The sequence below is a fragment of the Aplidium turbinatum genome, chromosome 2 (genome assembly GCF_918807975.1).
Source record: "Aplidium turbinatum chromosome 2, kaAplTurb1.1, whole genome shotgun sequence".
Taxonomy (NCBI): Eukaryota; Metazoa; Chordata; class Ascidiacea; order Aplousobranchia; family Polyclinidae; genus Aplidium; species Aplidium turbinatum.
Window position 1 is genome coordinate 24,936,970 of NC_137473.1, and position 25,695 is coordinate 24,962,664.

At 38.2% G+C, this 25,695-nt stretch overlaps 1 protein-coding gene across 2 annotated transcripts in view; it reads left to right on the forward strand.

The window, feature by feature from the left end:
• LOC145765150 (uncharacterized) overlaps positions 1-25,695 on the forward strand; it is a 66,128-nt gene that overhangs the window by 10,510 nt on the left and 29,923 nt on the right. For both annotated transcript variants that reach the window (XM_082576924.1, XM_082576925.1), the window contains exons 5-11: positions 10,283-10,470; positions 11,149-11,206; positions 13,789-13,838; positions 15,916-16,066; positions 17,677-17,847; positions 21,264-21,430; positions 23,507-23,629. In XM_082576924.1, the coding sequence (XP_082433050.1) occupies positions 10,283-10,470; positions 11,149-11,206; positions 13,789-13,838; positions 15,916-16,066; positions 17,677-17,847; positions 21,264-21,430; positions 23,507-23,629 (908 nt within the window). The remainder of the gene's footprint in view (positions 1-10,282; positions 10,471-11,148; positions 11,207-13,788; positions 13,839-15,915; positions 16,067-17,676; positions 17,848-21,263; positions 21,431-23,506; positions 23,630-25,695) is intronic.

Consider the following 25,695-nt stretch of genomic DNA (forward strand, 5'->3'; position numbering starts at 1 on the left):
CTGCAGCCGCTACTCCAGCTAAAAAGTAGTGCCGCTACCGCTACTTTTACCAAAAAAGTAGCGCCGCTAGTAGCGCCGCTACAAAAGTAGCGCGCTACTGCCCACCTCTGCTTATTGGCGACAGGCAGTATATAGGTGTATAGCCTAGTATCATTGCATAAATCAAATCATTTTAACCGACTTAGTTAGATTGATGGCAGACACATTTTTGATAAAAGTAAGGAAAAGGTTAGTTGATACATTTTAGCCAAGGCTAGTTGATACGCTGTATCAACTAACCTGCATTCATACATTCAGTGACCTGCAATATTTCAACCATATTTTCAGGTAAAATAGGCCTACATGTGAAACTCTGTAAATTGGTTTGGAATTAGTTGTTGAACTTTTGAGCTGTGTGTAAATGAAGCTGCAGAACCTGTGAACTTGACAACATCACAGAATTAATAAGGCCTCTTTGACAACATGCCCCAGTTTTATAAAAGAAAAACTGATCGATGCAGTGGCGTAGCCAGGAATTTTGAAAAGAGGGGGTTTTGACTGCCGGCGGGCGAAGCCCGACGACGTCTTTGCCAAAGGCGACACCCAGCGGCGGGGTTCTGGGGGGCCTCCCCCAGAAAATTTGAAAAAATTATTTTGATATTCGTGCATTTTGAGAGCATTTTCAACAAAGATGTGGCCATGTGGGTATAAATATTCCTGTAAAATGGTGCTGTCCGGTGGCATAGCAAAAAGATAAGATCATGTTTTCTTGGGCATTTTTTGGTAATAAAGCTGTCTCTATGTTTTCTTGTTAATTCCTGGCTGAGATATTTGAATGTTTGGTATTGGCAAAACTCGCTCTTTTGATGCAGTTTCGTTTAAAATTAGGCAAACTTTGTTTTAGAGACATAGAGACTGAAAGCATCATTCTCAATCTCGTGACGTCACACGAGTGCCAAAGGAAGTTGTAACCCCCCCAAACCTCCCCCCCCCCCCCTTGGCTACACCACTGGATGCTACAGATCAACTGAAGACTCTCTTACTGTACGTTGTAGGCCTACGTAAACCCTGGCTGTCATAAGAATTGACAATTATGTCAATTTCCAAATCTGTATAACAGATTGGCGTTAGAAAGAACATCCGGATGTAAAATATCTTTATCACATTTTACACTAGATAACACTATAAGACTGCAGCACTGTCATGGATTTTGGTTAACTCTGACCTGGCAATATGGTTCTACTATCTACACTACAGTAGTTTGAGTATAAATATTTCAAAAGTAGCCTATAAAGTATATTATATTCTCATTATAATTGAGGCGTATTTTGATCGTATCAACTAGAAGTTCCATGTATCAACTAACCTCATAGGTGTATCTTGTATCAACTAACCTTCCTGGAAGGTTAGTTGATACAAACCGGAGATGTATGTTTGAATGAGTCTGAACTGATAACCAGTGACATCAAACAGACTAAACTTGGGGGAAAGTTAGCCCAACAAACGAAGTTTTTTTAGCACCATAAATGGTGTTTCTATATCCAACAGTTTTAGTAAAATCTCACTAAATGTGAAAGTTGTATCAACTAACCTGCCTTTGCCCTAAACCATAACAAAAGTAAAAGAAAAAAAAAAATCCAATTCGGCATGTTAGAAAAAGAGATAAACAATCAGACAATAGCATGACGATCCAGTCCAAGATATTGATATAAAACAACTGGTTGGAGCACATGGCCACCGCTTCATCGAAAGATGGTGATTGGTCGAAGAGGATGGAAAAACTTCTGCAGACTCTGTAGAACTTCTGTGGACAAAAAAACACAAGAACCAGAAGGCCAGTTGGAGTACTTACAACCTTACTATTTTGCTAATAAATCTACACACATTGATCTATCATTTCTGGGCAAAAAAAAAAATATTAGTAAGTTTGGTGTATGTTATACTTAGATAGGATTATTTCAAGGAAGATTTAGCTTGTTCATTTTTGATTTAAAGCTTTTTACAGTTTTGCATTCATTTCTTATAGTAGGGGGAAGCTTGTTCCAAACTGTTGGCCCCATGTACCGTATTGATTGTTTGCAAGAATTGTTGCGAAAATATAGTTTTCCGTGCATTCTAGCGCGCATCTAGAAAAAGTTAATACTGTATCCCTTAGCTTCCATTCAAGCAGGAAAACTTTCGATTTCTACGTGCTCCAACGATTGATGACATTGAATCCGCGTAACAAAGGTGAATTCTTTACTAAGAATCGATGGGAGTACCGATACTTCTAAAGTCTACACTAATCACGCGCAACTTAGTTCAAGTCTTACATCACAATGTCTGGCTTTGATCTCCGAGTAGCCTAATAGTGATGGCAATAGGTTGGTTTGGTTAAAAAATTAGATTGTACGAGCTATTACAGCACAATGCAGCAACATTTGTTAAGTTTTGGTATTACAGTAAGAAAAAAGAGGCCCAGGGAAAATTCTGAAAGTGACAATGAGGGCGATTAACCTACTTGCTCTACGGCAGTGGATAAAAATAATAAAGTCACCGCCACGGTTATTAATACTCAAAAACGCGTGTGCAGTATTGCTGCAATCGAAAAGTGGATCAAAGAAAAAAAAGTTCAAGTGGCTACGGTATAAAGGCGACGATGGTCAAGTAAGTCTAATGTGGTGCGAATACTGCAGAATGTATCCAGCAGTGATGCAGCAACAGATGCATAATATGGGAAATTTAGTGGTGAAAGACGCATGAACAACGAAGGTACCCAGTAAACATTGATTGTTGGGGCAACATTGGCAAGAAGTTGGCCGCAACATTGGCAAGATGCAGACGCCAACGTTGGCAAGATGTTTTATGCACCATTTTGATGCATCTGGCCAGCGTTGGCGTCTGCACCTTGCCACCGTTGGCTTCTGCATCTTGCCAACGTTGGATTATGCATCTTGCCAACGCTGGCTACTGCATCTTGCCAACGTTGGCTTCTGCATCTTGCCAACATTGGCAAAATGTTTTATGCACCATTTGGATGCATCTGGCCAGCGTTGGCGTCTGCATCTTGCCAACGCTGGCTTCTGCATCTTGCCAACCTTGGCTTCTGCATCTAGCCAACATTGGCTTCTGCATCTTGCCAACGTTGGCAAAATGTTTTATGCACCATTTGGATGCATCTAGCCAGCGTTGGCGTCTGCATCTTGCCACCGTTGGCGTCTGCCTCTAGCCAACGTCGACTTCTGCATCTAGCCAACGTTGGCTTCTGTATCTTGCCAACATTGGCAAAATGTTTTATGCACCATTTTGCTTCATGTTGCCAACGTTGGCATCTGTATCTGGCCAGCGTTGGCAAGATGGCTTGTGCACCATTTTGCTTCATCTGGCGCCTAAATTCTGGTTGACTTTTATGCACCATGACGCTGCATCTGACCTATTGACTATTGTGATGCCCGCGCTTTGACCAAAGCTGGTGCATAAAACATCTGAACAGCATTGGCATTTACATTTGCCAAACGTCTCTGTACCTAAACCTCGCTCATCACCAAAAGTTTATTGTTGAACCTAGCTAATCCTTGGGCGAAAGAACAGCAGCAACACGGATTTATAAGCAACACTACTCCCTTTGTGACAAAGCAAAGTAACAGCCGAGCTTCTTATATTTTCACATGTATTAGAAACAAGCTACATCAAATCGTATTGACAGATGGATATTCATTGCACATCAGCAGCTTTTTCTTGCGTATCTTTATCATTCTGAATTCCTGCGAATGAAACAAAAATATTTAATTCAAGAGGGCTGTTTGGCAACAGTGTAGGATTTTGATCAGTTGTTGTCCAGGATAATACGAAGTTAATTGACAATCTGCAATATCAATGTAATATCCATGGTAATATCCCTCTCTCCAACGTGCGTGACAGAAAACTTATCATTCGATTCTGCGCCACGCAGAGCGATAATCAAGTTCCAATACATTCTAATTGCGTGTACAGATAGTTATTCAACAACTAAAGCAGCACATTCGCAGTTGTCTTTCAAACATACAACAAGCTCACCAAAAGTTAGTTTTTGCCGTTTTCGGCCACCTTGCCTGTCCTTCCAATTTCGAAATCACTCTGAAACTCTTCATCAATTTGCTGCACGGCAGCAGCTTTGTCGTGCGCCATCACTATGTCTAATCATGAAAGTAAAAAAAAGAAGTGTTAAATCAGTATATAAATGCCGACATAGCCTACTAACCACCACGTTCGTTGTTCACATCAATGCGAGTACACCACTAAAACATTTTCATACATTACTCAATACTCTTCACAATTACATCATACATTAATCAAAAGAGCAAAATGGCATAGTTATGACATAATTATTTAGTCGTAGTAGAAACATTTATCCGTACTCACCAAGAACAACCTTTTTCAGATTCTTTTTTAAACAATAAAACGAGTGCTTAGACTTCACGATGTTTTTTTTTCTTTCTTTGTTCTCGACATGACTTGAACTGTGTTGTGTTCGATAATAATAGTTGGAATAAGTCCACTGATACAATCGCTTGCATTTTTGCCAACAACTTAACTTAAATTTGCCACCTGCAAAATGTAAATCGAATGTAATGACAGGGGTTTCATCCATCATATAAAAAAGCTTCAGCACTTGTTACAGAAATTTTCGACTGTTACAAATGACAGCCAACGTTTAAAGTTTTATTTGGGATTCCAGTCGTGTGTTGCGTATGTAGGTCGCAGTGTAGGCTACTGTAGGCTATGTTGTCGCAATGGGCGCAAAATAAAACATGTTATTATTATCATTATTCAGTTGATGGCAATGAAAGCTACATTTGCAAATACTCTACAACCATCACAGACCTATCCACACGACATAAAAATACAAACACATTCAAGCAGTCAGGCAAACACTGCCGGAGCAGCAAAATCAAAGATTGAGCATAACCCTACACATGTTGTGGGACATCACAAGCTCTGCTACTTTGCTGATATCTTCTTAGCACTCATCTAGGAGCACTGGCACTAAATTTGTCACGAGAATATTTCATATGAAAGTTTTCCATTGGTCATTGAGTTTTATAACTTTCTCTAAATTGAGTTTTATAACTTTCTTTAAATTGTGTAAACGTAGCCTAGTGACAAAAACGACTTTACACAATTATTTCAGGTTCAATGAATAAAAGACATTCACTTACCAGGTTTTCATAAACATTGTCGTAAGTCATTCCTATTGTTTCATTTTGATCATTTCTAAAACTTCTTTCGGCTCATTTCTAATTGATCATTTCTAAAACTAATATCTCAGTTGAATTCGATTTTTTATATTTTCGATGCAAGAAGCGAAAATTCCTCTTAGCGCTGTTCACATAAGCATTGTGCTTTCGGCTCTCCGGCTCTCCACGTAATTGTGTATTGCGCACAACCGCCATGCTTGAACAGTCGAAGTGAATCGAGTGACGTCATAATCCCTTTAGCAAAGGATTAAGTCATGGCCTTTGTCTTCCTTCATCAAAACAAACCAAGTTCTTCTGCTAAATTGCATCTGCTCACGTTGATATAACACATCGCCGCATTCTAAAGCTTTGTTGCCTATTTCACTTCAACACGTCATATTGCCCAGTCAAAGTTTAAGTAGTGACGTCATAATGGAGTTTTCACAACAATTATTGTGCCTGCAGTGTTTTTCTATGCACCGCGGGAGGAGAAAAAACGATTTGCCGGATCGTTGAAAGTAAAAGTAGCAATCGTTTTGTGAAATCTCGCTTCAACAAATTGAGGAGAGATTTCGACGCAACATGACTGCTCCTGAAGCTGGGAATTGCCCACCAGTAGCGGTGTCAGGGGAGTTCAGGGAGTACTTTTGAACTCGGGCCCTGGATAATGTTAGGAGCCCGTAACTTCTTCAAAGTGTCCGGAAAAACAAACAAACTACCGCGTATACTTAGATGTAGTGCGTTATTTTAAAACTGTTTAGAGGCCCAAAGATCTCATTGGTACCGGGCCCAAATTATCTTCTCACTGGCCTGGTCTGTAGCAAATGATGGTGTACATTTGCATAAATTGAAAGAAAACTTTAGAATAGTTGTTCAACTGGCACAACGTTGGCAACATTTCTAACCGATGCTTGCTCACAGAAACATATTTTTAAACAAAACCGCATAAAAAAGGTTTGTAGGCTATTGATATTTTTAAAAATGGAAATAAGTAATAAAAGCATTGGCTACACTTCTGACCAACGCTGGTCTTAAATATTCATAGTATACTTGTACAGTATCAGAAAATAATAACAGCATTGATAGCCTATTATTAAAATTGTAGCAAAATGATGGCATAGCCTACATTTGCATAATTTGAAAGAAAACACCAAAATTGTTATGAATTGGCACAACGTTGGCAATGCTTCTGACCGATGTTAGCCAATCACACAACTGTGTTTTGAAGCAATACCGCATGAAAAGAGGTTTGTGTTAGTATTTTTCAAGTTTAAAACAAATAAGCTTAAACCTGAAATAAAATCTTTGAGATCTTTTTGAACGCTTAATAAGAAGTATTGAAATTGTTGGCGTATTGTTGGCAATGTTGGACGAAATTGCCGACCTTGTGCCCTCACATCCAGCATATAGCCAACGTTGCAATTGTTTATTTTGTGGAAACGTGTAGGGCGAATGGAAACTTTAAACTGTTTCGGTATCAAGCACGTTATCGCGTTTCTGTTGCTCCTACCTTTTTCTAGACCTCTGCTCAGTTTGGCATAAACAAACTGAAATGAAAGTACTTCGTTGGCAAAGCATTGGCTACTCTTCTGGCCAACGCTGGTCTTAAATATTCATAATATACTTGTACGGTATCAGAAAACAATGACAGCATTGATAGCCTATTATTAAAATTTTAAATTGTAGCAAAATGATGGCATACATTTGCTTAATTTGAAAGAAAATACCAAAATTGTTATGAATTGGCACAACGTTGGCAATGCTTCTGACCGATGTTAGCCAATCACACAACTGTGTTTTGAAGCAATACCGCATGAAAAGAGGTTTGTGTTAATATTTTTTAAGTTTAAAACAAATAAGCTTAAACCTGAAATAAAATCTTTGAGATCTTTTTGAACGCTTAATAAGAAGTATTGAAATTGTTGGCGTATTGTTGGCAATGTTGGACGAAATTGCTCACCTTGTGCCCTCACATCCAGCATATAGCCAACGTTGCAATTGTTTATTTTGTGGAAACGTGTAGGGCGAATGGAAACTTTAAACTGTTTCGGTATCAAGCACGTTATCGCGTTTCTGTTGCTCCTATCTTTTTCTAGACCTCTGCTCAGTTTGGCATAAACAAACTGAAATGAAACTACTTTGTTGGCAAAGCATTGGCTACTCTTCTGACCAACGCTGGTCTTAAATATTCATAATATACTTGTACGGTATCATAAAATAATAACAGCATTGATAGCCTATTATTAAAATTTTAAATTGTAGCAAAATGATGGCATACATTTGCATAATTTGAAAGAAAACACCGAAATTGTTATGAATTGGCACAACGTTGGCAATGCTTCTGACCGATGTTAACCAATCACACAACTGTGTTTAGAAGCAATACCACATGAAAAGAGGTTTGTGTTAGTATTTTTCAAGTTTAAAACAAATAAACCTGAAATAAAATCTTTGAGACCTTTTTGAACGCTTAATAAGATGTATTGAAATTGTTGGCGTATTGTTGGCAATGTTGGCAAAATGTTGGACGAAATTGCCGACCTTATGCCAACATACCCAGCATATAGCCGATGCTGGCCCAGCAATCAATGTTTGCTGGGTAGCTCTGTCAAAGATCACAACACATCGTTACCTCATATGGCTGCAGCTTCAGCAGACTGGCCGACAATACCCCAAGCCATCAATTTCCGATCATTAAGGCCTTCAACAATACGAGTGACAACGAAAAAATCAAAATGAAGAGATTGTTTGAAATCGCATATTTTATCGCTAAAGAAAAGCTCGCATTTACGCTTTTCCCTCAATTAGCCAGTCTGGAGAAAAGACAAGGAGTAGGCTAGATCTCGGTATTACGTATCTCAGCGACAAGCAGCAGTGATCTCGTGGAGATTGGCGCACGTCTTTAAAGATCGATACTATTGAAGCTCTCATGCGCATATGCTTGGATGGCCTTGGCTGCGCTGATTATAACCCCGAGCCTGCCGTGATCTCGTGGAATACTGATAGCCTACTATTTTGCAGAGGCAACCGCATCACGAAAAGGGCAAAAATAATTGTGCTTTTTCTAATGTTTTCTTCATCCTTTACGTCACTTTCGCTCACATGACACTGAAAAGTAAACCTAAAGAAAAAAGCCTGTGAAACTTTGCATAGCAGAAAATAGTAGCGTTAGTGTAGAAGTTTTCCGACTCGTGCTCAGAGCATTGTGACGCAAGAAGCCACACGATCTCGTTCGGTGGAAGTTAATCAGTTATGCCGCGAATTAAGCAGCTACACGGCGCTTTCATTCTTCAAGCGCACGTCGTTGGTCCGATAAAAGCTTTTCAGAGTGACTTCGCTGAAATTTTAAAAAGCCTTCTAAACCGTAGCTATAGTTCTCAAAAAGTGAGTAAGCATGACGATCGACGCTAAAACTGGTGTGTCCGCCGTGAGACTTAATTTGTCCGCCGAGGTAGCTGCTCAGACCGGACACGTTTGTCCGCCGTCAACAAAAACGAATTTCGAGGCCTGAATTTTAAAAAGCCCTTTTTCTAACATATTCATTGACTAATAACTCAATACTGTAGCAAATCCAGGTCCTGATACAAATCGATCAGTTGATAAATGGTCAGTGCCCATGGACAAGTTTTAGAGACATTGTGTCATGGATTTAGCGCTTGATACGTTTTTGGTTGATTGCTGATTCAAAAATAAGTCAAAACGTTTGTTAAAATAAAAATGGAATTTTGAAGTGAGTCCCTGCCTTGGCCGCGCTACTTGGGATTGCTCATAAATAAAAAAAAAAACTTGCTTTTGTTATCCTGACACTTAAAGTGAACGTTTAGAATAAAGCCGAAAATTATCTAAATTTGTATCATCTAAAAGTGTCATATAAAATGTGAAAAAATCTGAATTTTCCTATGGTTTTGACAGGTATATTCGCATGGATTTTTGTTATTTTTTCATTTCTGGAAACAACTTTCCATTCAATGGGGTATGAAAGCAATGTATATGAACGCAAAAATGTAAAAAAAAATAACTAAAAATATTTCACTGCGTTTTTGTTAAATCTCTTAATTTGATCGATAATTTTATCCGTGGAAAATCATATCTTTCATTTGCGTAAAGTGGTCTTTTCTGCGACATTTTAACCTAAATTTGTACGTCAAAACTTCAATAATAGATAAAATCATTCGATTTAAACGAAGGCGGATTTAACTGGTACAGAAAATGATTCTAGTGTGAAAATCATAAGATCGCCGGTTACTTCACCAGCTTCGGTAGGAATAAAACCAAATGTTTTCCAATGGGAAAAGTTTAAAACTTTTGAAGAATTTCAATGTTATTTTCAAGATAGTATAACTTTAGTTGAGAAGTAGTTTTACAATACTACATACAAATAATGAAACAACAAACTGTATGAGGTTGAATAACATGATTCAAACAACACAATAAACTAACATAAAGCGTTTTCTGCAAAACTCTGCTTTTGACTTAACTCGAGTCTGTTATGTATGTGTGTTAGTTTATTGTCTTCTTTAAACAATCAATCCCATTAATTTGTTGAGATTATATAAATTTTGTTGCATTTGTGAAGCATTTCGTGCAGTCCATCTGCCATTGATTTCTTAATCCCTTTTCAAAATACCGTGATTTAATTGCAGTCTGTGCACCAACCTCCATAAAGTATTTAATTATAGTAATATAGATTACTTCCAAAAGTTTTTCTGAGTGTAGTTTTGTGAATGATTTAAATAAACATAACGATAAAAAATGTTGTCTATGCCTTCAAACTTGGGAAAATTTGCACATTTGGACACAACATCAGTTGTTTCTATTTGTAAAAAAATCAAACTTAATCGAAGGACACGGATGCTGATAGTTTGTTACCGTTACCCAATTTGCACTCTATGGGTAACTAGGGTCACAGTTTAGCTAACTTGTTGGTTTTGTTTGAACTCAAGTGTAGCCTTAAGTTGGGTGGTGGGTATTTAGTTTGTTTCTAGAAAGTATCTTTCGTTTATTTGTCGACCTTCCTCGAACGAATTATGTCGTAACATAGCAGGTTATCGTGTTTCTTGTTGTAGCTTACTTTGTTGTAAAGTGCATTAACTAGATGTGTTGTTTAGCTCCTTCATTGCCAAACCACGCGAAAGAGCATGGCACAAAGAAGGATCGCTTGCATAAGAAACAGGATCGCCGCATGGATGAGGAACAAAGGCGAAAGAGAGAAGAAATACGGTTTAAGGAAGAGGAAATAAAAAAGCAAGAGCAAAAAAAGAAAAGGAAGGAAATGTTCGAAGGGCAGAAAAATCAGGCAAGAGTAAATTCCTTTGGATGCCCACACCTTACATATGGAGATAGATTCTTAATGTATGAGGAAATGGTGGCTCCAATCCTGGTGTAAAGTATTTAGATTTGTTTACTAGTTTTACTTCAACTCCTTCCACGTGGTGGATGTAACAACAGTGGTCTTGTAGTTTTTGTTATAATTCTATTGTTGTAAAGGCGATACTGTGTTACCGGACCATTGTCACCAGTGACCACGGAATGAAATCGAGAATGTACTAAATTACCGTACCTCATAAAAACAAAAAAGTTTTACTGTATGTGAAAACAAATCAGCTTTTCCTTTAACATGTCGAAAATAACGTTGACTTCACATTAAATTTGGGTTGAGCTATTGAAATTTATAAAGTAGCTTCTGACGCAATAGTGACTACTGATCTTTGCTGATAAGAATCCTTTTTGTTCGAACACTGTCTGTGATTTACTATCGTTAATTGCTAATGCTTAAATTTCCACACTTCAGGTTAAAATTGACGTAACGTCATGTTTTTATTTTCGATGTAAAGTCGTTTTTCTGCATTTGTAGTATGGAAATCGAATATACGCTCAATAGCTGATAAATGAATACATCAAGTTAATTTAATTTTTCTCGTCTTTTGTAATGAAACCGTGTCCAGTCCTAATATGAATAAAAACGTATTTTCAGATGATTGAACAATTGATTGAAAATGGCGCTCAGCACACAGATGATCTCACAATAGCAGGTATACAAAACAGTTTATTTCTAAAAATGACTCACAGAAAAGTTTAGTAACTACAGATAAAAAATTATTATTCTCCTGTAAAATTGTCCAGAATAGTCTCTTGAAAATGGAAATGGAGTTGGTTTCCAAGCAAAGCCTGTTCTTAATATCTTTTTGAACCATAGCGATTGAATCAATTCAATTGATAACAATTTTATCTTTCATTGCTGACGCGAACATGTAGAGAACGACAAAGTAAACACACAGATTTGGCACAAAAAAAGGTGGCAATACCAAAAGGTTTAAAATATGCATCGATAAAACAGAGTTTGGAAACCACTATCGTCCATTTAGTGCAGTTGTTTTTATTTCTGACGATTGCAACGAAAACAATACACGTCAACATACCAGAGGTCTAGAAAAAGGTAGCAGCGATAAAACACGGACATTAACACGTGCTTGGGACTGAAATAAGTTATTAAGTTAAATTGGCAGGTTGCAACATCTTTAATTTGTGCAGCTGCCAAACCTAGAAAAGAGAGAGAGAGAAAACAAAGCGAAACTTTTATTTCATCTGCTGTAAAAATAGTACAAAACTAGGCCTACAATTGCAATTAACACTTGCAAATGCACCAAGGGCGATTTAAACTTACTACTTACACACAAAATAAATTCAAAAAGTGATAAGTTTCCCGAGCTTTTTGCTTGGAGAGTCTAGCACTAAAAAATAAATTGTGATGCCATAAAAGACTCTGGCAGCACTGCTTCTAAAAATACAGCCGTGGCCAAAAGTTTTGGACCACGAGTAAAAATTATGAATAAGACAGCAAATGTCTTATTTATTCAGAACTAGACTTACGAACATAGTGTTTTATGTGAAAATAACAAATCAGTTTACATGTATAGCATGCTTGTTTAAAGTAGAATTTTTCAAAATGTCAGTGTATTGTTGGTCCATCATTAGTCCACAACAGGCACCTTTTTTTTTGATTGAATTTCCACTCAAAAGAATTGACTTTCCAACATTGAATTTCCAACATCGAAAACATTGAATTTCTAATCACGCATTGACTATGCAGCAAAGGGTATGAGTATGAGTATTTTCAACTGGCGACCACGTGGCAGGTTGAGTTTTAAACGTTGTGTAATGACAGAACTACTGCATTGTGTTTAGCTTGTTTTGCACAGTTTGTTCTATCTCTGCAAATACAATCGCACGAGATTATTGGAACACATTGTTGAGTATTCGAGGATGATATGTCCCTATTGAAATAATCATGCATTGTCCTCGCTTCCACGAACCTCTTCCACGCCGCTGCTTAATCAGGATTGAACACATTGCAAACATATGCCGCATTGCACAATGCTACTACAGGCTGTGCCACGTAGTAATGCTTACGAGATGTATTTTGAAAATGTGGTGAAGCTTTGCATTGCTGATGAGTTGATTTGCTTACCAGTGTGTTGTGCTGCTGGCATCTATTTTGATTAGTTGTTGCATTGGCCTTGTTTATAAATAGCATTGTTTTTGTAAAACTCTTAAATCTACTGGCAATTAAAAACTCACTAACGTACCATTTCAATTAACTACTGTAATCACTTAGTCCACCAAATGGAAAACAAGCTCTGCGTGTATGCGGTAGCCATGCATCTCTGCGGTGTTTGTTACCACCCCTGCTCTACCCCTTGGGGTAACAGGAAAACTTCTGTTTATCCGCCTCGAACATGCGAAATGAAGCTTCAAAGCAGAACAAGTAGATAAGCCATGTTTCACTATCACATGTTTAAGCACACACACGAACAAGAGGAAAAATGTGTCTTTGTAATAAAGATATCTCAGATTTTCCAGATGTGGATCACGTTGCTTAGCGAAACAGATAATCCATTTGTTTAGCTTTTAGAGTACGATGCAATATATGATTATATTCTTAAGAAAAATTTTGAGTGAAATAATTATTACATTCCGTAACATTATGCTCTTTTAACAAATTTTCTTTTATAAATTGTAGAGATTTTACGAAAAGCACAATAGCTGGTCATTAAGGCAGCTGTGGTTAACCTCTTGTAGAAACGTTTAGTGAAGATGAATAAACAGTACAGAGTCCAAAATGAAGAAAACACCTAACGTTCAGCAAACGTTTGAAAGTAGCAACACTTATAAAAATGCAAATTCGCAGCAGCACAACGACCCATGCATGATAAAAATTCTTTTACCTACTGCAATTTGCAAAGACCATGAAGATACATCCTAAACAGTCACATTCAACAAAAGTATTACACATTGTATTACACAAGGAAATATAAAATAATTAAAATAAACTCAAACTGTTTCCCGCCGTATTATTTACTCGTAATTATTCTTGTATTACTTATTGAGTTAGTGTTTTTCAGTCCGGCAAGTCGTTACAGTGCATAGTCAGATTTATCTTAAAGTTCTCATTTTATGAATTTATTAATTCTCGTTTGAGTTTATTTAAATTATTTTATGTTTTTTTGTGTAATAAAATATGTTATACCCGTTCAAGTTACTTTGTTTTGTCTGTTTACATATCTATGACATCGCTAATTTTTTGTGTGATTATAAATACATTGTATTGTTTTAGATGCAGAGAAAGGAGAGATGCAAAGACCGAAAGCAGAAAAGACTGCTCAGGTTCGTTAGAGCTTTTTTAATTTTAAGGTTTAATCTTCTTCTTTAATATGTGTCACACGGCCGTAGCTCAGAGCACCACTCAGGCACTCAAGCTCTTGCTCGATCGTTGAACTTGGCCAAATGCTGTGCGGAGCACCTTGCTTTTAGGTCAGGGCATTCGAGTAGATGTTGCATTGTTTGCTCCTGTCCGCATTTGCAACTTGTGCTCCCCATGGAATACCCCCAATGTCTCATTAATGTTTTACACCTGCCAGTGCCAGTTCTTAAGCGGTTGAGGCATCGCCAATACTTCAACAGTTCACGCTTTCCGGGAGGAAGGCCCTCCATGGATGTGAGCTCCATATTGGCCAATGTCGGTCCGGCTGCCAGTCCCTCCTGCTATAGTTAAACCCGCACATTGGCGGCAACATCGTCTTGACCTAATGGGACAACTGAGGCAAGGAAACTTTTTCTTGACTTCAGACTCCTGTGTGCTGGAGTCTGGCCATACAGTGGGTGTCTCAAATCCATGTCCTGGCAAGATCTTTCCTTTCTGCTGGTCACGCTTCTTCTAATGTTGGGGGTAGCAATTCCAGACAGAATGTGCAGCGACGTGATGTTGGTTGGTTTGAGACAACCTGTAATCAAACGGCAGCTTTGGTGCAATATGGGGTCAATTTTCTTGGCGTGTGCTGAGCGTTCCCACACTGGGCAGGCATGTTCTGCAACCGAATAGCATAAGGCTAAAGCAGTTGACCGTATTGTATCAGGGAGGGCTAAGGTTTAATGACTGTTGTTACTTAAATTAGACTTACTAATTTAAAACAGTTCTAAATGATATTTTAGAATCTTCCATTTCCACCTTTTTGTGGTCTTACCGCTACTCGAGCGTTAACGACGAGTTTATCAATAATAATTAATTAATCAATTACACTGTCGTTACACATTGACACTGTCTGCTTTGTATAGCGCTGAGGAGCAACACATTCTGCGATGAATACAGCTCTATATAAAAACTAACATTATTATTATTGTTATTATTATTAATTTGTTGATGTCTGTGTAGGCTAGGATGTAAAAAAATTATGTCGTCAGTGGAAAGGAAGAGCAGTTGCCAAGATGAGTTTTGTTTTGATACTGCAGTTTTTTTGGTTTGGTTGGTTTTGTATCTTTATCCTCGGACAAGACAAAGCTTTGATTGGTTATTTCTGGTAGTTTCGCATACTGGTAGAAGAATTTGACGTAAGGACGGTTATCGAGATTGGCAGAGTGAAGTTTTCCAATTATGAAAGTGTTGTTGTCAGGGAATTATTCCTTCCACTATATGGCGCTAAATTGAGAGCGGTCCTAATATGCGTTGCTCAAGCGCACACCCCGAGAGTCGAACTGGTGCTGCGTGATTTTGAGTCCAGCACGTAACTACTGAGCTAACCGGGCGTTACAATGTAAAGCATGAGAAAAGTGGAAATCCATTCAGTTCTGAAGCGTTATTAGGAAAGCTTGAATTGCTGGTCATAATAATAATAATGTGTGTTTTTATATACTATGACGCTGTTTCCATCGCAGACAGGGTCAGTGCAGCCGTATAGAGGTGCAATCTAGTACATTATTGTCCTGAATCTATTCCTTTCGTTGAATTCCAAGAAGAAACGAAGTTAGTACTACCACTTTTAGAAAAGTCTTTGGTATGACCCGACAGGGTATCGAACCCATGCCTACCGAACTGTTTCGAAGGCGCACACACCCAGTAATGACTAAGCTGCCGAGCCTTGGGCATACTTTGGGAAAATGTTAACCACTGCAGCTTTTTTAAATTAAATCTTACAGATATTGCCAAAACTGGTCAGCATACTAGGCCTATAAACACCAATTGGTGAATGTTTAAGCTTCGTGTATTTGCTAAATTACTGTCATGTCTTCTAAGTGTAGATACATTGCACAGCTATTATGTATTCCTAGCAAAATATTAAAGCCTGCAGTTTATTCATTCAATCATCATCAATGCATCGTTTTTTATCATTGCAACGTAAATATTTTTAGTTTCGCTATGAGATGATATAGCTTGTAAAACTCGTGGGGTTTCCTTTTGTCCCACCAGGAACTTAAAGAGGTGGAGAGAATAGAAAGAGAAATAAAACTAAAAGAGGAGGAGCAACAAAAGCAAAAAGAAATAAATCAAAAAGTGGAAGACGAAGAAAAGGAAAGAATTAAGAAAAAGGCTCTGAAAGACGCCCGCAAAAAAGAAAGAGGTATTTACCTTAATTTTGTAGTAGAAATCATATATACAGTATACTTTACAAAAAAAAGTCAGGAAAATACTTTCTTTGATTTTTTTCACAGTTAACACGAGGGCCTGGATTCGATGCCAGGTCGAGTCACACCAAACACTTTAGAAATGCTATCAATTGTGTTCGTTCTTGCCAATTGCAATAAGTCCTGGAGTAATATGGTCATAAAGCAAATATGATGTAAAAATTGCTGTTATAGAGGGACATTGGATAATAAACCATAACATCATAGTCTACTGTGTAAAATGCACTGCTGATAGTAGGAGAGAGAGGGAAGTAAATTGACAATTTTTTTTCAAATCCAACTTTTGCCTTAAATTTAGGATAGAGCAGTAGGTATTCCAAGACCTTTGGTAATTTTTGTTTTTGAAATTTCTATACAAAAGCTTTATTTCATTCTGTTGATGGTTGTAAATGAAAACATTGTATCTACTCATATTCCTTTGCTTACTTTTAAAAACTATTTTTTTGTGTAAAAGTAAAGGTGGTCCCATACTTGATTCAAGTGTCAGGTATGAGAAGATGACTCTCATTGTACTAAGCCATCGGCACTGAGAAGAGTAGGGTGGCCATTTCCTTTCTCTCGGCCGCCTTTCCTTCAGTATTTTTGTCCAATGCCCACCCAATTTATTACGCCCTAGGTAGTGAGCAGTGTTTTCAACAACCAGCTTAGCCGGGAGTCGAACCAGGCTTGCATTACTGGAAAGCGAGCGCCTTATCCGCTGTATCATCCCATCGCCTCATTTTGGTAGCGGGCGTTTTTGGATGGAAATTTCAAAAGTACATTACCAGAAGGCTTAACATATCCTTTGTATCCTGAAATCAGCGTTAAAGTTGTAATTAAAATTACCCCCCCTACATAGTTGTTTGTTGCGCCATTGGTGTGAGAAATTTTCTGATAAAACCTTTCCAAGTTTTTGAGTACCTGAATAACTAAAAAAAAAACAGTAATCATAAAGTTACACGTTCAAGACTATAATGTTTGCTGTGCCTTTCAGTTTTAGTTGGGGAACGCTACAAGTGGTTTTAAATGTTCGATTTGGAAAGGAACTTACAGTATTTATAGACTAGTTACTGTGTTAGAATGTGTTAAATGTACGTTGATCTTCTGTGCCATATTTAATTATGAATTGTAAGTTGCCGCAAGTTGTTTGTTGTATTCTATTTTAATGATTCGGTTCTTAATTTAAACTTTAATTTTGCCGCATTTGTATCGCATTTTTATTTTACTCAAATGCACGTGAACGCAAAACCTCCCAAACAGAACAAAGCTGTTGTTCAGAAAATGATGCAGTGATATTTACTGTAGAAAATGGAATCTATCCATCTACTGTATTTCTGTGACCAAATGATATTATCACGTTTAGGCTTAAAGTTTGTACCCGCTCGTAACTATAATTTCTTTATTTTTTACGTGTACAGTAGAAGATTCCTGGCACAATTATTTGTTTCATTTGTAAGTTCATTATATTATTAGTTACATCTTTTTAGATAATTAGAATTTGTCGAATTAGTTGTAACTGCTGTGTAGTTAACTTAATTTGTTATAATAGTTGATGTCAAACATTTAGCTGCTGCTCACCAAGAGGTGTATGATAAACTGGAGCACGCCATGGAAACAAAAAATGAGTCTCTTCTTGAGCCTGCTATAAAGCAATATAAAGACCAAGTCCGCAAACGGGATCATGATGAGCTTTTAAGCCAAGCTGAGAGGCTGCTGGAAATGCTTAAATGTTCTCAGGGTAAGTTCTACCATGTTAACGTTTCCGGTGGACAATCAGTTGTAAAACACTAGAATTGAATTATCGGATAAAAGTGATGTCAATTTGTACTACTGTATAGATAAATCAAAGTAACGTTCTGTTTGAGAATCGTTTTCCGAAACGGTTGCTTTATCAAAGGTGGTTAAACAAAACGAGTTTGGTTTTGCATTACTCAAAAGGCTTTGGCAAAATTGCTGCTCTGGAACATACGTGCCATCTATTAGTGATGTACTGGAGGCAACATTTTGGCCGGAGGCAGGATGTTCCGGCCAGAGAATTGCAACTCCCGCCGGAGGCCGAAACCTACGGCCTTTGGTAATATCTACTTTATTTACATATTTAATGAAATATAAACACTCTATCCAATGATAAAAATATAATGTGTATTTGAAATTATCACATCAAAATAAGTAAAAACGGAACCGCTTTATTTTTAAGTATTTATTTGTTTTCAATGTGGTTATCGGATTATAAAGGCTCGTTTGTTCCTAAGGCTCGTTTGTTTGATGTGAAATGCTAAATCCGCTTGTTGGCTCTTGGCATGGCCTAACTGATTGTGCTCACGCCTTGCATAATTATTTGTTAGCGTGTTTACCTGCGGGAAATACTTTTCTCAAAGGAAAGGCAACACCCTTTTGTTTTTGCCAGTTTAGTTCAAAGTGATATGCGCGTCCGGATGGCCGTAATCTTGTGTTTGCTTATTTGATGTTGTATGAAACGTTTATGTAAATTTCTGTTTTGAATCTCACTTTGGAAGACCTCGATGTTAAAACAAAAGAAAGGTGTTGATGGTAATCTGCCGGCAAGGGATAGGGAAACTGAGACGAGCCTCATGGACGTACAAGTGTTCTTCGACAACATCCGTGGCAGACGCTCCACTCCCCCCAAAAGCAGTGATCTTGTGGAGTATTGTAAATGAGTAACCAGCGACTGTGACCTTTGAAATAAGACGATTTGACGAAGTTACAGAGCACTTTTATCAAAATTTAAAAAACTTGCATCGATAAAAGAAGCTGTTTAAGACATTTGAGAAGTGATACACGAAAACTCAAAAGAATTTGCTCTACTTGGATAGTACTAGCTGTCACATGACGCTGTAAGTTACGTTGCCTGCCATACGGAAAACATCATTGTAAGCAATAGCCAACTGATTTAAGGAAATAGGCCTACATGAGCAATAGTACCACGCACCAAAACTGATTTCGAGCACTTTGTTGGTATGTTTATGTAAACTTAACATAAGTTAGTTTTGAAAAACCAAATTGCTAAAATGTGAGCACTAATTCTGCAATCACTTCAAAACTCATGGGTTCACTTAAAAATGACAAATCTTTTCATGTTACCAGCGTTATCGAACGCTTTTTGGATTTTTAGCACAAGTTACCAAATCTAGTCAAATGTTTGAAAGAGGATCAGCAGCATAAGCTAAAGGTAGCTTAAACGTACACAAAGTATTTAAAAAAAAACGATTACTCAGACTCGCAACTTATACCCTACTAGCGGTTTTTCTGTAACTGCTATTAAGCTCAGCACTCAGCAGATTGGACTTCAGTGAAATTTAAAGCTTACTAATTGGCATGGTCTGTGTATTTCCAATAGATTGCTATGCTCTTGCCGTTTTTTCTTGCACAAAGTAGGGCGCTTAACCAACTATCCGGACAGGTAGGATAGGGTAAAAGCAACTAATGATATTAGTCACCTGCGTTGATAAATCACCAATTTGCACTGGCATATAAAAAATATAGGCCTAATAACAGCGCATTAAACTAAACAGGTGACAGTTTTATCATAATGTAGAAACAATTTGACCGAGTAAAACATACCAAATTACTAGAGATGCTAGATAACATTGGAATTGACGATAGGGATCTACGACCTACGTATTATTCAAAACCTTTACTTTGATCAACTTTCAGCAATAAACATCAATCACAACATCAGCGATTGGATATCAATCAAGAGAGGCGTTAGACAGGGATGCGTGCTGTCTCCAAGCCTTTGTTCATTATACAGTGAGATCACCCTCCGATGTTTTGATGATGAAGCTGGCGTGAATGTTGGGGCGCTAACTTTAATAACCTGAGGTATGCTGATGACACTGTCTTGGTGGCTGATTCGGAAGCAAAACTACAAAATTTGTTAAACAAAGTAAATGAAAGAAGTAAAGAATTTGGAAATGAATGAAAAGAAAACGGAAACGATGATAATCACAAAGAAAAAAGAAAGTGAAATTCCAATCTGTCAAATTAAAATGAATAGAACAATTACAAAACAAGTAAAAAGTTTTCGGTATCTTGGGACAACAATAAACTGGGACGCCAAAGATGATAAAGAGTTCAATATACGTGTTGCTCAAGCAAAAGCCTCTTTCCAGCAAATGAAATCAATATTATGCAACAAGTACATATCTTTGGCAACCAGATTCAGAGTATTGAAGTGTTACATTTATCCAATTTTTAAATATAATTCAGAAACCTGGACAATTGCCAAATGAATTAATAAAAGAATAAATGGATTTGAAATGTGGCCATTCCTAGAAATGCAGAGGATTTCCTGAACTGACAGAAAAAGCAACCAAACTGTTTTAAATCAGGTCAAACAAACAAAGAATCTACTAAAAAATATCAAAGAAAATCAACTTCAATTTTTAGGACACGTGCTGCGAAAAGGAAAGTTAGAACATCTCTCTCACAGCAAAATGAAGGGAAGCGTGCCCACCCTTCAGTAATCGAAAAAACTGACCATTTTCAAAGGGTCACAACTCGCAACTTAAAAAGTGCTGACCCAATTTTTCTCAAATTAGTATTGTTTTATTCAGAAAACTAAGCTCTACAATTGTGTATAATCTCATGAAAATCTTTGATTACGGGCGACACGGCTTGGATGATTTCACGAAGAATGACCCACAAATAAATAGTTCATCTATTCTACATCTATTCTGTTCTACATCTATTCATCTATTCTGTAGAACAATAATGCAGCCCGCCGCCTGACAACAAAGTTCTGACAATTTGTTTTTTTCTCCTGGGCGCTACGGGTTGACCAATGTTAGGGTTGGAAATAGTGATAGTGATACAAAAAAAAGATTTATTCAAGGTTATGAATCTGACCACAGACACACACACACCTTGCACACACATCTCCGGCTCTGGACCGGAACCACTATAACTTCCGGAGCCGGGGTTGAAAAAAATGACCGGAGCTTGGCCGGAATCGGAAGTCATTCCATCACTACCACCTATACAGCGGTGTAATAAAAATATAAAGTCTTGGTCACAAAATGAGGACGCAAAAAGGAAACTTTTCATGTTCGTGAAGCTATTTGTACTACACTACTACACTATCTAAAAGCTTTACACTCTCAAAGCCCTAATAACCGATCATTCTGTTTTCAGTGTTAAAAGACGCAATGACAAAGCGACTGATATCTGATCTTGAAAAGGCAGTTGAAAAAGCTCGTAAATGCGGTTTTGACCAGTCGGAACAAGCTTTAGCCAAAGAAGTTGTTGCTGCTGATGATTTGCTTCTCCGACTTCGACGCTTGGAAAGGTTACGCAGTGGGGTGAGAGACATTTTAGATTACTAGGCTTTTCGTTGTTTATTGACAATTGTAGAATTGTGATTGCGAGGGTCGTGGAAAGTTGATAGAAAAATACAATAAGTTCCTCTCGGCTAAAAGGATAGCTTGTGATGACACAAATTGCCTTTTGGATTTCTCCACACTGGCTGGTACATCTAGACCTAACATTTTTAGTAGTAGGATTACACACTTCACACTAATGATGGAATGGCATATCGGAGAAGGCGCTAGCTTTCCAACAATGTGAACCTGGTTCAACACCCGGCTTAAGCTGATGGTTAAAAATACCGCTCATCTTTACCCAAGGTGTAATTAATTGGCTTGGCGTAGTTGCTGAAGAAAAGGTGGCTAAGAAGAACTGGCCACCTTTCATTAATGCGGAAGGCTGAGTGTAATGAGAATCTTATCTCTTCCCCCGAGACTCAGTAAATGAGTTTAGTAGAGTTTAGAACTTAGTAGACTACGGTGTCTCAAAAACGGTGTCCCACAAGAATTAGCTTTGGCACCCCTCCTTTTTAACGTCTATATGCACAATCTGCCATCGTCAACATCTGACAAGTATGCACGATGACCTGGACATTTTGCACTTCGCGAAAGACTGGCAATCATTAGAAATGACATTGAGCCAGGACATGACGACTGATGATTATATCAGAATACCTCTATCAATGGAAACTGAAGCTCAGCGAAAGTAAAACTGTGATGGCAGCTTTCAATCTCAACAATAAGGAGGCTAAGCGTGACCTGAAAGTGACCATCAACGGCAAGGTTTTGCCGCCTTGCCCAGAGCCTCCAGATGATACTTGCTAGGATGGTTGATAGGTCACTCACATACCTTCAGCATCTACAGTCACTTCGCAAAAAGCTAACTGTCGCCTTGCTGAGGCGTTTAGCAGGCACAGCTTGAACGTGCAGTTGCTGACACTATCGCACTGCAACCCACCGCTGAATCATCGATCGGCCAATCAACGACGCATTGCGTACTGTGACTCTGGATGCCTGCGCCCAACTCCAGCAGAGCACTTACCAATCCTTGCAGGCATACAACCTGCTTAGTTTCACCGAAAGGGAGCCATTATACTCCTGGCCCCCGGGCCAAAGATTCTAACCACTTGCTCCACGCAAAACTCAACATCCCACCTTAGGAATCTCACCTGCGATCAAAGTCAAGCACCCTTTTGTACCAGCTGCCATAGAGCTGTTATTACCATTCAGTGATCATACCACCAGCGCAGCACATTATATGGAAGGCACTTAGAATGCAACATTGTGTGCCACTGGGACCAGACTCCATGATTTTATACCTTAGCTGGTGGTGCGCCCTATTGGTATGGACTTGCTCCTGCCGACTTGGATCAATCTCAATAGAAATCGAACAGGAGTCGGCTGCTTCCATTCCAATATGCACAAGTAGGATTTGGCTCCTTCGTCGGCCTGCAAATGCGGTGCGAATGAACAAACTACTGACCATGTCGTTGTTGAAGGTCCCATTTACAAGGAGCCAAATGGAATCCATGGCATAGCAGCATTGGGCGAAGCTACACTATAGCCTCGCTTTCCATCATCTGCCCTGTACTCCCAACAATCCTATTTCACACGAAAGAAGTAGCCTAAATAAGTACGAGACCTTTATCATTTGTGAACCAAATCGACGGATTGAGTATAAATGAAATCGGCCTGAAGAGACCACTACACTATTTATCCTTAAATGGAGATTTAGTGAATTGACGCAATGACGCAGTGGGGATGTGCTCCTTCCCACCGACTGTATTTTCTACCTACTCGTACGACACCATTGTTTAATCTGCACGTGCATCAGAAACTATCAGACAATCTAGTCCAGCCCGCAGAACAAGAATCTTTGACCTTTGGCGCTTGCATTAATGGCGTCTTTAAGATAGCTAATAACGAGGATGTGTAAGTTTTACGCTTTGCAAGAGCGAAACTGGTTGGAACCTCATTGTGGGTGACATGAAACCATCCCATGCTATGTTTTTAATTTAGCTTCTTGTAGAAAACATCGATTTGTAGAAACCAACGCTTCTACATGCTTGTTAGGTTTTGGAACTGAAGCAGAGCACCATTGCAGAGATCAGAAGTTATCAAAAGCCGATGCAGATCATCCATAGCATCATGATCGCCACTTATTTGCTGGTTGGAGTGCCTGAGAGCCAAACCAAGGTTGGTTGTTGCCAACTTTTTTGATTAATGTTTTTTTATTGAGAATGCTGTAGTTACCAGTTACTTTGGAAACGAAAATTTGAAATCCCACAAGGTTACTTCGACTCATGCTTTTCGTTTATATGATATTGTTGTTACGTCAGTTTGGATGATGATGATGAGTTTGGGATGAAACACTTTGCGTTATCGCAAAAAAGCAATTTGTTGGCACATTGCTGGTTTTCTTGTGACTAGTTTGCGAAACTGCTCTTTTCACTCGTTGTGTGCACTTTCATCTTCACAGCAAACGGGTTCTCTTTCCAGTAAGTTTTCAATGGCTGTGATGCTTTTTTATAAGGTTTTAGTACTTCAGCTAAGTTCTTGAAGTCATTTTCATTGAAGTCTGATCTGCAAACTAGTAATCAGCCAAGTCGTGTGAACATAAATTTATATGCCTTCGACATTTTCATGAAGGAATGAAAATGAATGAAAGTATGGCTAGGTTAGCTCTTAAATTTCTCCTCGCATTGCTTCTGTTCGAAATTGTTTCGAATTTATTTTGAAAAAGAAAGAAAAGCTTCCTCCGCGCCTCTTCAATGCTGCCCTGATATTGCCTGCTTTGTAAATCGCTTTGTACAGGCCGCGGTGGTCGAAACGTCGATCGCCAAGTGTTAACTGGTCGATCGCGTCGGATTTTGTGTGGACTTCAAGATTTCTAAAACGCGTTTTTCAATCAGTATTCCTGAGAAAATTGTTGATTAACTCAGATAATTTATTTCTGGATAAAGTTAATCTGGGCTTTAGTAGGTATAAAAACACGCCAATTGAAGCACATTATGATGTTGCAAGTAGGAACTTCCAAGTGCGAAAATCGAACTAAAAAATAGCTGCTTTTGCACTTGGTAAAAAAGTAGCAATCACTTTCCAATTTAATTGCTGCTTGCGTTAAAAGAAATAGGCTAGTTTTTTTTGCTAGGATTGTGACTTGCATTCATTAACTAAAGTATGAAATGAATTAAATTAACTAAAGTACGAATATGCTGCTCGGTGCTGACGATGTGTAATAAATGTAAATACATTTACTGTAAAGGTGTCACAAGAGGAAGAATGTTAGTTTGTAAAAATTTTCTTACCGACTGGTCGATCGCTACTTGCAAGTAATTTAAAAATTGTCTAGTCTATCACAATCGATGAGCAGTTGGCCACCCCTGGCTTAGAGCAACGAATATCTGCGATTGATACAGCGCTTTTTAAGAACATAAAGTTGTTATCGCGAATTAGAACCAATCTAACTTTTGCAGCACGTGATGATGCAATAGACTAGACAATTTTTAAATTATTTGCGAGTGGCGATCGACCGGTCGGTAAGCTAATTTTTACAAACTAACATTCTTCCTCTTGTGACACAGAAATTTTTAAAAAACTTTAGTTCAAATCTTAAAGGGATACTAAAGGAAAAATCTGACTTGGCGATTTTCCACGTTCTTTGTGTTTAACATGCTACCATAAAACGATTTTCAATAAAATTTTGCCCCATTGCGGTCTGACCACCATTGCGCGCGTGATTTTGCCAGAGCTTTCAAAACGAGATTTGGCCTGAGCAGACAGTTACGTCACTAAAGACTATAGCAATCAGCTAATCGCGCAACAATTGTTACTGCGGGGGATTTGACTGTAGGCTATGTATGTATGTACATCAAAACAACACATTTCAACATCAAAACATCAGACAGTTTGCTCAAAACATCAGATGTGGTAACGTGGCTTTTGTTATTGCTGTCTTTAGTGACGTATTCTCGAGCAGTGTTTGCACTTTTTGGTCATTTTGAAAAAAATGAAAATAAATGAAACATTGGACTTTGGGCCTTACCAGCGCCATTGAAAACAACTTTTTTTCGGTAATTTTTTTTGAAATGTATTCTTGAATGTTCAGTTTACTTATTTTAATGCTTAATTCCTGTTTGAAATTTTCATTTAGTATGCCTTTAAGGTTGGCCACTGTCTGAGAGTGTATCCAATGTAAGAGCAACACTTCGACCACAAGCAGAAACGTCAATCTGTTGTTCTCGACGGCATCAGTGGCAGAA